The 15,854-nt window shown below is 43.1% G+C and overlaps 1 protein-coding gene across 1 annotated transcript; it reads right to left on the bottom strand.

Moving 5' to 3' along the window:
* Positions 1 to 1,725: 1,725 nt before the first annotated feature.
* nptx2b (neuronal pentraxin IIb) lies at positions 1,726 to 15,344 on the bottom strand. Its single transcript, XM_063221099.1, has 5 exons — positions 14,846 to 15,344; positions 9,923 to 10,142; positions 7,283 to 7,533; positions 3,428 to 3,607; positions 1,726 to 2,511 (listed from the first exon to the last, which is right to left on the bottom strand). The coding sequence occupies exons 1-5, from the start codon at positions 15,269 to 15,271 to the stop codon at positions 2,284 to 2,286; spliced, it is 1,305 nt and encodes a 434-aa protein (XP_063077169.1). The 5' UTR covers positions 15,272 to 15,344; the 3' UTR covers positions 1,726 to 2,283.
* Positions 15,345 to 15,854: the final 510 nt, after the last annotated feature.

Genomic DNA, 15,854 nt, shown 5'->3' with positions numbered 1-15,854 from the left:
ATGAATACAACTCTGAATACAAAGAAAGACCTACGCATAATCCCAATAAATATAAAAATAATCATATAATTAATAATAAACACAATAATAAGTCCAAAACCTAGAGACAACTTAGACCAGAGATGTGACATAGGGAACTGCCATGATTAAGACAAGCAGTATTAAAGGAATAAAGGAAATGTACTAATTTCTCACCTCTCCTAGAGTTAAGTAATTGAGGTTTACCTTTTACCTGTTCATCCGGCCATGCTCTGACTCTGGTGACGCAACTTGTACCTCCAATCTTGCCTGCATCATTGAACTGAATGGTACCAGCTAGCAGCTAATGGCCCCATTCAATTCAATGATACATGATAGCTTGGAACTAGCATCCTCAGACTGGGAACGGCTGAAAGAACAGGAGAGCTGTGACACTCAATTTCTTACAGTAGCTTGGTGGGGAGGTGGGAAATTAAAACATTTCTGGTGGACTGTTCCTTTAAAGCCAAAGCTATTATGCATCTTTACTATCTCATACATTATAATGTTTACTGAGCCATTCATCATTTTACCAACTAGCTACTGTCTGCAAACAATATATCGGCCCAAGGACTTGTTTGGGTTTACCTAATTCAGAGTAGACTGTAAGTAGACTGGTTCACCCTCTCATCTCACTGATGGGCAATGAGTGGACAAAGACCTGTTTTGATAATGTCTGATAAATTCATGTATTTGTAGATTATAATGACCTATTCATATTTGACTTTTTGTGAAGCTACGTATTTGTGTAGGCCTAAGTTGTCAAGTTATCTGGAGTTTTTTTGTGCTAATTTCCCATCACCGAGTACAGATACCTAGGGAATTAGCACTGGGAATTAGGAGCTTTCAGCACACTGAAAGTGGCTTGTGAACAAAACACAGCATGCCGCACACTCACCATCCTTTTAGCTCAGTGGTTCTCTACCTTTTTTTTTTTTTTTACAAATGCCCCTCTTGACCTCATTATAAGCCTTCCAACGCCCTTTGGGCTCACCATAAGCCTGCCAACGCCTGCCTTAGTATTAAAAAAATAAAATCGATCAATGCCCTCCTAATGCAACTGAGCACCCCCCACCCCCCAAACTGTCTCCTTCTCAATGCCCTCGGAGGGCTCCCTAACGCCCCCTGGGAGGCTGTGGAGCCCCCGCTGAGAAATGCTATTTTAGCTAAAGTGACAGCCAGTGTCACATTCTTTATCAAAGAGCCACATAAAAGTCAGCTCTAATGCTTGTTATCAAAACAACTTTACAGCATTTCAGCATACAACATTTAAGCTTTGACAAGATATAAAAACATAGGCGTGCCCATTTGTGTCTTGTGTGACACATTAATGTAACAATTCTATTGGAATGATGGAAATGTTCTGAGGTGCAGCCTACGTGGGGCTTCCGGGGCATGTTTCAGTTTAATCGATATGTCACCCTGCGTTTCTTCCACTAAGACTTGGCGTTGGCCTCAGACAGCCAGCCTCGTCCTGACTTTAATTCTTCCCCTGTTAATCTGTCAGCCTTTGACCCACGAGACCAGCAAACACGTTTCGTGACAAATCCGCCGCCAACAGCCACCCACAGCTCATAAGCTCGCGGCTGCATACTATTAAAATGGCAACATCTCTGTGTCGAAAAACTCTCATATGGATATTCAAAGCATGTTAAAAAAGTAAAGTTATCGTTTTATATTAAAATCTTAAAAGGGGTATTATTAAAACATGCTTTGGACCTGTGAAAGCAAACAACCGAACAAACACATGAACATAAATATTTGCTTCACCATGTCTAATGTTGCGTAGATGTTACATAATTAACAAAGCAGTGGATGAATGTGTGATTGCCCTGTAAGAGCAGAGGAGGCAACCCTCACACTGCTGTGAAAGCCTCAGACAGACAGACAGGCAAGCGAGGTAAAAATATCAACATGGGTGTCACTGTTTCATAAATCTGAATGTTACCTAGGGAGTATTCCAAGAACATGGTTTGGTGATAACGATTAAGATTCAAGATTTCTTTAATTATGTAGGCCTACATCTTATTATAGGTAAAATTCTTTGTTTTTTTTTCTCCTCAAAAGATAAAAAAAATGACCAATTAACCTACAGGCAATGGTAAACCTAATAAAACTAGATAGACCAAGATGTCCTTTAGTTAAGAAAATTCTCATTCAATTATCTGACTCAAAGTTAAGTTAACCTGGTTTATACTGAGCCAGGTTCTTGGAATACCCTCCTGGACGTTATGTACTGTACAGTATACTTCATTGGATTGCCAACTAGGAGCTGAAGAGTCGGTCCTCGCACTGCTCGGAGGGAGCTTTGGTGGCTCCGCCAAAGACCTCCACGTCGCTGTCACTCCAGGCCACCACGTTGCCAGGCAGGTAGCTGGTGCAGTTGGCGATGCCAAGCACATCCTGCGGCCTGAGGACGCGGTCCCAGATGTTAAAGTGGCTCATCTCGCCCACGAAGGCCTGTGTGGCGTCGAAGCGGCCGCCCACCATGTCCTGTTGAGGCCATAAACGACAGGCCTCGTTAAGACAACAACAACAGGCAACCTTTTAATCTTCTCTCCTCTTAGGAGGACGTGCCCCCGTGGCTAGTGGCTAGGCTAGGCTATGCTAAGCTACTTCCACCAGGAGGCCTAGCACTATTCGTCTACTCTGCCCCACAAAGGCCTACGAAGTGCAACGTATGCTAACTAGCCTTTGTGAACATTCAAACTAAAGCCCATCTCCGCAATCATTTGGCCACAGCTGCCAAATGTTTAAGGCTGCCAAACAAATGCTCTCTCCCTCACTCTTACGTCCATATTCATGCTGCTATCCAAGTAAGAAGGATGTCATTCCTGGGTTCAAAAAGTAAATCCCCCCTAAGACAAATTCACAGCAAATTTTGCATTGTAAAGAGTTGTATTTGACACAGAAAGTGTTGGTTCTATTCTTTCAGTGTTGAATACACACTGCAAAACAGCTCTGAATCACCAGATCGTAATTAGCACTCCACAGATTAGCTTTTGATTGCCTGGTTCTTTTTGTTTTGATAGATTGATTGAGTGAAGTCACCTGTGTTTGAACTTTCTGAACCCAAGATGGACACCCCTGCAAATAAAAGTAAAAAAAGACATTACAAAACTTTAGCCCCAACTTAAAAGAAAAATGACTGTTGTTAAGTCTTAAGTATCTACATTTTATTTCGTCAATATATTGTGTTTTTAAGTGAAAAAGAAATGACACCAAACAAGGAAATGGTGACTCAAACACTCTGATGAAGGCCATAGGACCGATACTCTGAGCAATTTTAATGCATTTGAACGCACTATTAAAATTGTTTTTCACTTCATCAATCAACTGAAGTAAAGTGCCTGGATCAACGATCGTTTTCCTTCAGTGTTTGAAGGGAATGGTGATGTTCTCCTCTCACCTGTTCCTGGCCCAGGATGATGACCCCGTCTGGCTTGATGGGGTGCCATGGTGCCAGGTTCTCCCCGGTGCCCACTCGCTGCCCGTCCTGGTAGGCCTCCCACTGCCCATCCCTGGTGGTCCAGGTGATGCAGATATGGTGCCACCGCCCGTCGTTTAGCGAAAAGGGCAGCCGGGCCACCTGCAAAATGGTGTGACCAATGACACATTATTACTATGCAATCAATGGGTGAGACAGAATGGCACAAGCCACAAAATATTGAGGCAAAAAAAAGAACAGAATCAAAAGCGTGACCAAAACTGTGACAATAATGCCCCAATACAATAGTCTCTATAGCCTGGTAAGGCAGCCGGAAGTTTCGGATGTATTTTGATCTATTGAATAAATGGCTTATTTTGAGAATTGGACATCGCGCTCTCTGACTCATGTAATGACATTCACGTTTTGTGTCGAATAGCTGAAATCTAACATCTCTCATGGTAATGGCACTGTAAGCTTGTACAGATCTGCACTAGTAACACCAATATTATCCTGAATAGGTCTACAAGCAACATGTGGTTTCCATGACAACTTGAATGAAGTTTATGCCACTATCTAATACAGGCACACTATGTCATGGTTACAAGGTCCTCTGCACACGAATAGAGAAATGTAACATTGTTTTTCTAGGGACACTTGTTGCATGGATTTCACTGAGATTACAATTAAATCTGCCATATCTAATTAATGTGCTGTATAATCATATAGGCCTACACAGTAAATGTTGCAGTGTTAATTCAACACTTAAAGAGTTCATTTAAATCCAAATGATTTCAAATCAACTCTCTAAGTGTTAAATGTGCACTGCAGAATTTTCTGTAGTGCATCACAATTCAGTACAAAATAATACCTCAGAAACATATGCTTTAGACGGCCACTAAAGACTTTTCTTCTAAATGTTTTGTTGTTTTTCCCATTCCCTTTAATGCATTATTTGCAATGCCCTCGGTATCCAGATCTTCTATCATATTAATGGCCTGAACAAAGGCCCAAATTCCAAGGCACACCCTTACAGTTAAAAGCTGAAGTAGATTTTGAAACCAAGCCAAGGAGTGTGATTGTGAATGTGCAAAAAATACATTACTACTCTCGTACTTTCACTTTGATCTTGCATGCCTTTTGAAGTAGACTGGGGCTCTTTGAGCTAGCATCATATCGATATTTATGGCGGAACACAGAGGCATACCAAACACCCTCTACAAAGTTCAGTGTGTTTTTAGAAGGACACACATCGCCAGTATGTTATCCTTACTTTTTGTATGTTTTCAAGTGAGAGTAAGATTAAGCATTATTTATTATCATTTGTAGAGGCCTTCAATTGGCATCGGTAATGACCAGATTATTTTAAAAGATGAACTGCTTTGAATTGAAACTGAAGACAATTTTGGTCTAGAAATTGCCCCTTTGGACGATCCTCTATTGTGCTCTACCTATTCTCTGTGGCCTCTCTCTCTCGGTTGTAAACACTTTTTAATGTTATTGTTTATGTGACATTGCGTATATTGATTTTCCCCCATCACACTGGGTTTAATAACATCCGATGTCCCTGCGAGCCAGTTCATTTCCAGTCTCGGGGCTTTGGATCATGGTGTGGTATGATTGATTTTGACTCAGGACAGACAAGGCCCAGAGGGGCGCGAGACTAAATGGCTGTGTGTGTGTGTGTGTGTGTGTGTGTGTGTGTGTGTGTGTGTGTGTGTGTGTGTGTGTGTGTGTGTGTGTGTGTGTGTGTGTGTGTGTGTGTGTGTGTGTGTGTGTGTGTGTGTGCAGGCCCGCCGACAGGGGGGGACAAAGGGGTGTGTTGTCCCGGACCCAGGGAGATAGGGGGCCCAGAATTGGGTACCCATTACATTGTATGTATTAGGTAGGGGGACCTTTCAGATGACTTTGTCCTGGGCCCTGCGAAAGCTGTCAGCGGCTGTGTGTGTGTGTGTGTGTGTGTGTGTGTGTGTGTGTGTGTGTGTGTGTGTGTGTGTGTGTGTGTGTGTGTGTGTGTGTGTGTGTGTGTGTGTTGACTAAATGGCTCCCCATCAAGGCAATTACAGAAATGTCATCATCTTCCGGCTCACCACAGGCGATGGTCCTTACTTGCTGTACTAGATGTCTTCCACAGACCGCTGGCACACTGCATCCTGAATACTATAATGCAGCTTTATAGTGTATGTTTGACATGGCCATGTTACAGTAACAGTAACTGTAACAGTTGTTTTTCACCCAAAATGATCAGGTGTTGCAGTAAAATGTGTGTTTTATATTACAGCACGCCTATATACTTTTTTGGCATAAAGTACAATACAAAGTAATTGTAATTATTGACATAGAATATAATCAGACAAAATGTTGGCCTATTGTTTCTGCAAATTGCAAAAAAAAATGTAATTTATCATAAGTCTGTTCCATTTCTGCAATAGGAGCACACAAGGATTTTTCTCAAAGTGATTTAACAAACAAGGCTGGTATGGTCTAAAAAAACTGGCTTGCTTTCACTCAGTGGGTTGTTGGTTTTATTACTTGGAGATCAAACACAGCCCTGCCATCAACTGAGCTACCGTATTGTATTATACATATCTGACAGCTGAGCTTTCAAGAATTCAAGTATTCACACGAGTCGACACACATTGACATACTAAAAGTATGGCATGCAGTGAAATTCGTGAGGAAAAAGAGAGATATAGGGAGAAAAAAGACAGGAAGAAAGTTCATGACAGTTCTTTTTATGTGAATTTTCTTGTTAACGGGCAGTGGCAGATTGATGCGTGTCAGGCCATGATCAGAGACACAGTCACGAAGCCGCACAGTGTATATTGACAAATAAATATCCTTGTACGCTTGTACACGGCCTTCAGACAGCCTTCGAAAACAGCACGATTAGCATTCTGAGAATCTCGCTGTGAGAAATGTTTTCACAGATCTTTGTGGCATGATGAATTCATATCTATCTATCTATCTATCTATCTATCTATCTATCTATCTATCTATCTATCTATCTATCTATCTATCTATCTATCTATCTATCTATCTATCTATCTAGGGTTATCTATCTTTGTCCTCCCTCTCTCCTTCTCTACACCTTCCTCAATCCTTCTCCTCCCCCACCCCAATGCAGTAAACAGATATCCTGCACACCGTCCATTACACACACACACGATTTTATTGCTCACAACTTTTAGGCCGTTCAGACCTTCTTCAGGGCGAGTTTCTCTCCCTCCCAGTCATCCTTACCTTTTCATTGATTAGCAGTTCGATTGGGTTGTTGCTGTTCTCTATGAGTACGATCTCATTGGCCTGGCAGAGGGCAGTGTAGTGAGTGAGGTATCCTCTCACTACACCTCTCTCTTTATTTCTATATCTATCCCTCTCCTCCCCCCTTCTCTACCTCCCTCCATCCTCCAGCCACCCTTCCCTCCATCCTTTTCTGTCTCCACCAAGTACTCTTACCATGACAATGGTGGGCTCGATGGGGCTGCTCTACCACTCTGGACCACTCTATGAACACGATTTCATTGGCCTGGCATGGTGCACTTTCGCACTTTCACACTTTTTTCCCCTCTCCTTCTTACAGTAACGACCCGCTACCCACCCCCCCCTCCCTCTCTCCCCACTCTCTCTCTCCCACCCTCCTTTTACATGTAATCTGACCTTGTCATTAATGAGCAGTTCGATGGGGCTGCTGGACAACTCTATGAACACGATTTCATTGGCCAGGCATGGTGCACTCCTGCTATGAACTCTTTCTCCCTCTCCTTCTCTACCTCCCTCCACCCTCTCCCTCTCTCTCCCCACTCTCTCTCTCTCCCACCCTCGTTTTAGTCTCACCTTGTCATTGATGAGCAGCTCGATGGGGTTGTTGCTCCACTCGATGAGCACGATCTCGTTGGCCTGGCCGGGCACGCCGTAGGAGAAGGGGGTGCCGATGCCCAGCGTGGAGGTGGAGCGGAGCCACATGCAGACGGTGAAGGCGTACATCTCGGGCAGGCTGGTCTTCACGCGGCCGAACAGGTAGTTGGTGCGCAGCGGCAGGGAGAGCTTGAAGTTCTCCGGGGAGCGGAACAAGCTTCCTGTGTTACCTGGTGAGGAGGTGGAGAGGTGGGAGATGGGAAGGTGGGGAGGTGGGAAGTGGGGAGATGGCAAGTGGGGGTGAGAATGATTGTTATCACACCTTACAGTAAGAGTCACAGAGACAGTGCGAGAGAGATAGAGAGAGAAAGTGTGAGTGTGTGTGTCAGAGAGAGAGAGAGAGAGAGAGAGAGATAGATACAGTGCAGGCAGACAAACAGACCGCAAATGAGAAAAGGAAAGAGACATAGGGAGAGTGACGGAGACAAAAAGAACTTGGGAAAAGGTAAGCGAAAACAGAGAGAGAAGGAGATAGAGGAGAGAAGTAGAACGAGAGAAAGGGAAAGAGAGATGAATAGAGAGTTGGAGAGCTGGATTGAGTGTGCTCAAAAGAGAGAGAGAGAGAGCTTTTTCGCTTTTGAAGCAAATGAATGAAGGTCAAAGAGCTACATGGTTGAGAGATTGCATGGGGGGTGGGGGGTGCGAGAGGCGGTGGAGGAGTGTGTGTGGATGCATTGAAGGAGACTGGTCTGTTTGTGTGTGTGTGTGTTTGTGGACATTGCATGCTTTTGGTCCTTAGTTCTTAGTCCATTAGTTAGTCCATGGATATAATATAATATAATATTTGTTATTGTTCTTAGCTTCATTTATCCAATACTGATGGAAAAGTACTGTGTCTGTGTGTCCAGTTTTCAAGAGTAAGTTTTTTAATAAACGGTCACATCTTTACAGAACATTCAAGCTCACAGACGTCCAATCGCTGACTGCTTTCAGCTGATTCAACTGACGCTGACTGCTTCAACTTCTTTAAATCTCCACAGAATCTATAGAAACGTCAGTTCTTACAGGTATATGGGTCATGGCAACGGGTCAGTCCTGAATTGCAAGACACTGAGCGTTTTCACTGTTCGACATATTTCCTAGGATGAAAAAACAGGGGCTAGTGTACACGGTGTTCTCTCCGTCTCAGAAAATGCCTGTGAACACAGTGGGTACTACTGCCACACATTACAGTACTGTGCTGTTATATAGACAAGCATGAGAGTAAATTATGTGAGTCAGTGAGTGAGGTGTATTTGAGTGAGTGAGTGAGTGAGTGAGTGAGTGAGTGAGTGAGTGAGTGAGTGAGTGAGTGAGTGAGTGAGTGAGTGAGGTGTATTTGAGTGAGTGAGTGAGTGAGTGAGTGAGTGAGTGAGTGAGTGAGTGAGTGAGTGAGTGAGTGAGTGAGTGAGTGAGTGAAGTTCATATTTGAGTGGATTATTGACCCAGCCAAACAGCAAAAAAAGGTGTGTTGAGCTGTGTTGAAGCAGTGACTTCCTGTGTTGAAGCAGTGACTTCCTGTGTTGAAGCGGTGACTTCCTGGCTACTTGTTTGTTGATGCAGGGTGTTCTCTATCTGGGCAGAATCAGCAGTGAATGAATGAATGTATTTTATGAGTGAGTGTCCCCGCTTATAAGCTTATACTTAGCTTCATTTGACGACCCTTCCCTCCATACTGTTATACCTTTTCATGAGATGTAACTGTAAGTCATATGACGGTGTCAAGAGAGAAATAAATCAAATCAAAATGAATCAGTGAAGCGTAGATATGTACATCCAGACCTTGGCCATGGCTCACCACACAGCTAAGGTAGTATTGTTACGCGGTGGGGACCATGGTTCAATATCGTCCCAAGGTCATTTCCCCAGTCTCCCACTCATTTCCTGTCACACTCTCAAACCATCCTGTCAGGAGGCCTAAAAGTCTCAAAAATATCTTTTAAAAAAAGGAATCTGTGAGTGAGTTAAAATATTAAGTAAGTGAGTGAAGGAATCACATCAGTAGTGCCATGGACAAATCTATGTACCTTTCTCCAGCTCACTTGATACGGTTCATGAGAGTGCCGAGTGTGTCTTTTAAGCCTACTGTCCTCTAAATAAGGGCTAAAAAGCCAAAAAATAAATATATCAAACCTTTCAAATCTCTTCGAGACTTGGTCTGACCAAAAGCATAACAATTAACATTTCCCAAACGGCATGGTTGACCTGCCCCCTTAGGTTTGCTACTGGTCAAGGGCAGAAAAGACTTCAAGTTTAAACTAAACATTTTCTTAGTCCCAATAGAATATCTCAGCTTAAACCATGTCACTGCCTTGAACACGCCTCTACCCAGAGCCGTTGGAGCTGCTCAAAGTCCATTGGGTCCCGACAAAGTGGGTGGGGTTCCTGATTTTTCCAGAGATCAGAAACAATATTTACATTGCTCTTGGCCTCACTAGGAGGGCGTGGCCTGGCTAACTTTTCCCAGCTCCTTGATGTGGTTCATGAGTGCGCTGAGTGTGTCTTTTTCTCTCCTATCTCACTAAAGGCAAAAAAGCCCAAAAAACATCACTTAAAAAAATACACAAAAACCAACCGTACCTTTCTCCAGCTCCTTGATGCGGTTCATGAGGGCGCTGAGCGTGTTCTCGGTCTGGGCCCGGTGGGCGGCCGTCTCGTTGTAGAGCTGGGACTTCTCCTCCTCCAGCTCGTTCACCTTCTTCAGCAGCTGGCTCTCCAGGTCGCCCAGGCGACGCTGCAGCAGGTCCCGCAGCTCGCTGGGGAAGGAGGCCCCCGACACGTTGGCCCGCATCTGCTGTTGCTGCAGAGGGAAGGAAGGTAGATGGTAAATGGGCATTTTTTACAAAGCAGTATGGATGGACCAACTCATATTCACTCAGTCATTCACTTAGTAAATGAGCAGTCTTTTATGTTGTTCACTCATTCATTCACTCATTCACTCGCTGGGGAAGGACGCCCCCGACATGTTGGCTCACAAATGGGTGTCCTTTATGAAGCGCTGTGAACCAACTCATATTCACTCAGTCATTCACTTATTGGGGAAGGATGCCCCCGACACGTGGAACTGCTCCTGCTGTTGCTGTAGAGGGGCAGGGGTACCTAAGTCTCCACCCCTTCCTGTCACCTCATGGGGCACGGGGAGTCAAATAATAATTACTGGGCTTGAAATTAGTGTTTTTACGACGCCAATCCAAACCTTGAAACTCCTATGCACCACAAATCCAGCACGGCGCACCTCGTGCACTTTTTTTGCAACTTATTGTCCCATGGTCAGGAAGTAGAGGGCCTGACTTGGGTCACAGGTGCCCCATGAAGAAATACAGTCAATGGTCTGTCTTATTTTCACTGTTCACTCATTCACTCATTGGGGGAAGGACACCCCCGACACATTGTTCCACATCTGGTAATGTGGGCAAGACAATAAAGTGGGTGTCCTTTATTATCTTTATTATTATTATTATTATTATTATTATTATTATTATTATTATTATGGTTTTAGTATGGTTATGTAGAACACACTGCAGAAGACAGTAAAGGGCATTGCCATTTATTTGTATTGCTTAGTTTCTAAGTTCAGGCACTCCTTCATTCAGATTCATCAGATTCGGTCACCTGACTGCCCATTTCTATTATATTCCAATGGTCATAGGAAACGATTAATTCCTCCACACATGCTAGCTTTCATTTGCTGCGTCTGTATGGCTGAATACACGGCTGTATTCATGTATGCAATAATTTTCCTTTATATCCTGCAATGAGTTAGCATAAAGACATTCACACAACTCGCTGGGGAAGGATGCACTAGACACAGTGCCAGGCATCTGCTACTGCTGTTTTGCATGGCCCAGGGGCTGTTTGCGGGCCTTGTGGCCATCTTACCCCACCCCTGATATGATTTTAATGTTGTGCAGTTTCACATGAAATATGACATGTTTTGTAAAGCAATCTTAGAAATTATATTTGCAATACAATCAAGTTATGTGGTTATATGGCCGCCTTCAATATAGGCCTGAAGTGCAGGGGGAAACCCTGATTTGCGTTCATTCATAGTTTGGCCGTTGGGGGACTTATAAAATTTGAAGTGGCCCTTTTCGAATGAGAAAGGTTCCTCACCCCTTCTGTATCGGAAGATAATAATGTGAAAAATGTCAACATTCTGATGCTTGCTGGGGAAGGACACCACCGGGCACTTTGGCCCACATCTGCTGTTGTTGTAGAGGTGACAGAAGACAACAACTTACAGTACAATACAACATGTATTTACAGTGCCCTCCATTATTATTGGCACCCCTGGTTGAGATGTGTTTTTTAGCTTCCAATTATTATTATTTTTCTCTAAATAATATGGGACCTTAATGGAAAAAAAGAGAAAAATCCAACCTTCAATACAAGTGCATTTATTCAGTGGGGAAAAAATCCCACATAAAGAAATAATTATTTGACATCAAATAATGTGTGTCACAATTATTAGCACCCCTGTTGTTAATATTTTGTACAACCCCCTTTTGCCAACAAAACAGCACCTAATCTTCTCCTATAATGTTTCACAAGATGGGAAAAGACAGAAAGAGGGATCTTCAGCCATTCCTCTTTGCAGAATCTCTCTAAATCATCCAGAGACCTGGGTCCTCTCCTCTGTACTCTCCTCTTCAGCTCACCCCACAGGTTCTCAATGGGGTTGAGGTCTGGGGACTGAGATGGCCATGGGAGGAGCTTGATTTTGTGTCTGGTTAACCATTTCTGTGTAGATTTGGCCATATGTTTAGGGTCATTGTCTTGCTGAAAGACCCAGTGACGACCCATCTTCAGCTTTTTGGCAGAGGGCAACAGATTTTGATTTAAAATGTCCTGGTATTTCAAAGCATTCATGATGCCATGCACCCTAACAAGCTTCCCAGGGCCTTTGGAAGCGAAACAGCCCCACAGCATCACTGACCCACCCCCATACTTCACAGTGGGTATGAGGTGCTTTTCAGCATGCGCATCTTTCGTGGCACGCCAGACCCACTTAGAGTGTTTGTTGCCAAAAAGCTCAATCTTGGTCTCATCTGACCAAAGCACACGGTCTCAGTTGAAGCCCCAATACCGCTGGGCGAACTCCAGACGTTTGCGTTTATGATTGTGGGTGAGGAAAGGTTTTCTCCGTGCATGCCTCCCAAACAGCTTGTTGGCGTGTAGACATCGCCTGATGGTTGATTTGGAGACTTTGTGACCCCAGGATGCTACCATTTGTTGTAATTCTGTAACAGTGAGCTTTGGAGATATTTTGATTTCTCTTACCATCCTCCTCACTGTGCGTGGTGGCAAAATAAACTTGGGTCCTCGTCCAGGCTTGTTTACCACTGTTACAGTTGTTTTGAACTTCTTAATTATTCCTCTCACAGTAGATATGGGCAGCTGCAGTTGAGTGGCAATCTTCTTGTAGCCTCTGCCTGACCTGTGAAGGTCGACGCACATCTGCCTCACTTGTATGCTGTGTTCCTTTGTCTTTCCCATGTTTAAGAGTGGATAAGAGAAATGGCCTCGGTGTCACGTCATATTTATACCCCAGGGAAACAGGAAGTGATGAATTACTAATTAAATGTTCCTACATACTCTGGTAAACTTTGTAAACTACTGTAGAAATGACAGAAATGCTTCAATTATATTTATTTCCTGGGAATTGTTAAGGGTGCCAATAATTGTGGAACAGGTGATTTAATGAAAAATAATTATTTTTTAGTCAGGGATTTTTTTTATTTTCCTACAATTCATTTGAGTTGAAGGCTACATTTTCCTAAAATTTTCAGTGTGACAGTATTCTTCTGCAATAAACACTGAATTTATTTTAAGGCTTTTAACACATCTCAACCAGGGGTGCCAATAATTATGGAGGGCACTGTATATGGCGCAGTATCACAACTATGAAGCTGACTCAAAGCGCTTTAGTCTTAGTCACTGATTGATTGATTGATTGATTGATTGATTGATTGATTGATTGGATTGATTCACTGATTCATTTATTTCATTCATGTAGCCTATTCATTCATGTATTCATTCATCCATTCTTCATTCTTGTCACATATTTTGTTTGCTTATTCATTTTTACATTCATTCATTCATTCATTCATTCATTCATTCATCCATTCATTCATCTGCCAATTTCTAACACATTCTGATTGAGGAAGGATGCCCCAGAGACATCGGCCCACATCTGCTGTTGGTATAGGAAGTTATGTCAATGTCAATGTCAACTTCCTGATGTCCGTTTGGGAAGGAGGCCTCCCGACATGTTGGCCGGGTGACGGAAGACCACAATTTAGTCACTGATTGATTGATTGATTGATTGATTGATTGGTTGATTTATTCATTCTTCCATATGATTCATTTATTATTTCTTCCATATATTCATCCATCCATTCATTCATCCATCCATCCATACATACATCCATTGATACAGACATTGATTCATTCATGGCACATTCTGAGCCTCATTGAGGGAGAATACTCTGGAGATGTTGCTGTTCCTTTGGGGGATGGTTGTTCATTCCTTCCTTCCTTCCTTCCTTCCTTCCTTCCTTCCTTCAATCATTCATTCATTCATTCATTCATTCATTCATTCATTCATTCTCTCATATTAAATGTGATATGTAATAGATTTATTTATTAATTGGTCTGTCCTCTAGCACACGATTCTGATGTTACCATTCTGAATGATTTCAGTAATGAACAAAATATGAATACTGCTCTGTACCTTCCCTTTGTCTGTTTTTGTTGCATATATCATGTGGTCTTTGTCTGCATCAACAGTTGTAAAAGAATCAAAAGAAAATTGCAGGACCAAAAAAGGTTGGCCACATTCTACTTACTTTCTTTCTAAATTCTCTCTAGGCGGACCTTGTTCAAGGAATGCTCGACTGATATAATTTGTGACGACCTAGGCTACTCCGTTTGACCCAAACAGATTAAAGGTCAACACTGCATAGCGTGTGTACTATAGATTACTGGGTAGGTGTTCCTCTCATCCAAATGGTTCCTTGCCCTTAATGAAAACTTCCGCTTTGAGAGGCAGGCAGCCAGGCCACTTGGCTTTCTGGACGGACTGGAGGGCTCTGGGGGGAAGGATATACATAGCCGCATTAGCGGGATGATCCTCACAAATCCTCGACGCCTACACTAAACACTAAAATAAACAGGTCTACACGAATGTTCCCGTCCCGTGACATGTGCCCTCTCAGCCATGTAGTAGTAGTCTAAGCATTTAGACATCCATGCCTTGAAAAAAGTAAATGGCTGGGTGCAATAATTGGCGGGCTGGAATTATTTTTTTCAGGGGAAAAAAAGAAAAACTGAAACAAATATAGGCTACCTGGAATCCAGATAAGTTAAAGTCAGGTCTCGTATCAAAAAAGATGATGTGGTGATGAATAGTGATCTCAGTTTCAGTTAGGCTAATTTGCCCAGCTCGTGTGAGGTTTTGTGGAAAACGATGAAACCACAAAATAAACACCAAACAAGCCTTACCTCTAAATTCTCCAGACGGTCTTTGAGACTTGCCATGGTCTTTCCCAAGTTGTAAACGGTATCATTGGGGTCCCTCGGGACATCATCCATCGTGTCCAGTTTGTTTTTCCGCCATGAACTTGAGTCCTCAGAGGCGGTCTCGCACAAAGTTAGCTTTGAAGTCAACTCCTTTATAGTTCCCAGCTGGTTAACGATTGTTTCTTTTTGTTGAACAATAGTCTCGCGAAGCTGCATGACGGTGTTGCGCAGCTCCTCTTCTAGTGCCGAGGAATACGTCTGCATCTGCTCCGGGGGAATGGGGCAACTATCCGCCCCGATTGGTACGGCCGTGCAGAGAAAACGCTCACCTTTTTGCACCTGACCACGCACGACCTCACAAAAAGTGAGTGCGTAAAGGCAAAGCAGTCCGAGCTGGAGGTTATTCATGATGGAACTGGTCGGGTCTTCTCTCAATTCACAGAGCAACTTACTGTAATAGATAGATTGAATAGCAACAGGTTTTACGGTCTTCTCATTGCCATGATAACTTTATAGGAATACTTTCCAATACGCACTGACCGAAATATTTCAGAACCATAATCAGTAAATTGTTGTCTACGTCCCAATGTGCTATCGTTAACGTGCCAATGGAAAAAAGCATCAGCAGATCCCGGGCATCCTTGACCTGGCGTTGTGGTGCTGAAAAGACAGCGACTTTGACACAAACAGATTACCGCCGTGCGTTCACTGGCCCATATGGAGAAATTGGATTGGTTGTAGCGCAGACGTCACCACGACGAGAGAGTAGGCGTTTAGCATGGCCATGGGACAAGGCAGACAACAACAAAGACGAGAACCCATGTAATTAAATAGGCCTAAATTAACCAATAAGTCGTCCCATACCTTGAAGTCATGGGAAGAAAAGTTCAATGTCATAAATGTTCAACTTGTGACTTACAAAAGTGTCCGAGTGAATAACAGCATTCAATAAATTACGCATTTTTACGCAAATGAGACATGCTCTGTGTAT

This window comes from Engraulis encrasicolus, chromosome 17 (genome assembly GCF_034702125.1).
Source record: "Engraulis encrasicolus isolate BLACKSEA-1 chromosome 17, IST_EnEncr_1.0, whole genome shotgun sequence".
Lineage (NCBI taxonomy): Eukaryota > Metazoa > Chordata > Actinopteri > Clupeiformes > Engraulidae > Engraulis > Engraulis encrasicolus.
This window is presented reverse-complemented; position numbering and strand designations above follow the sequence as displayed.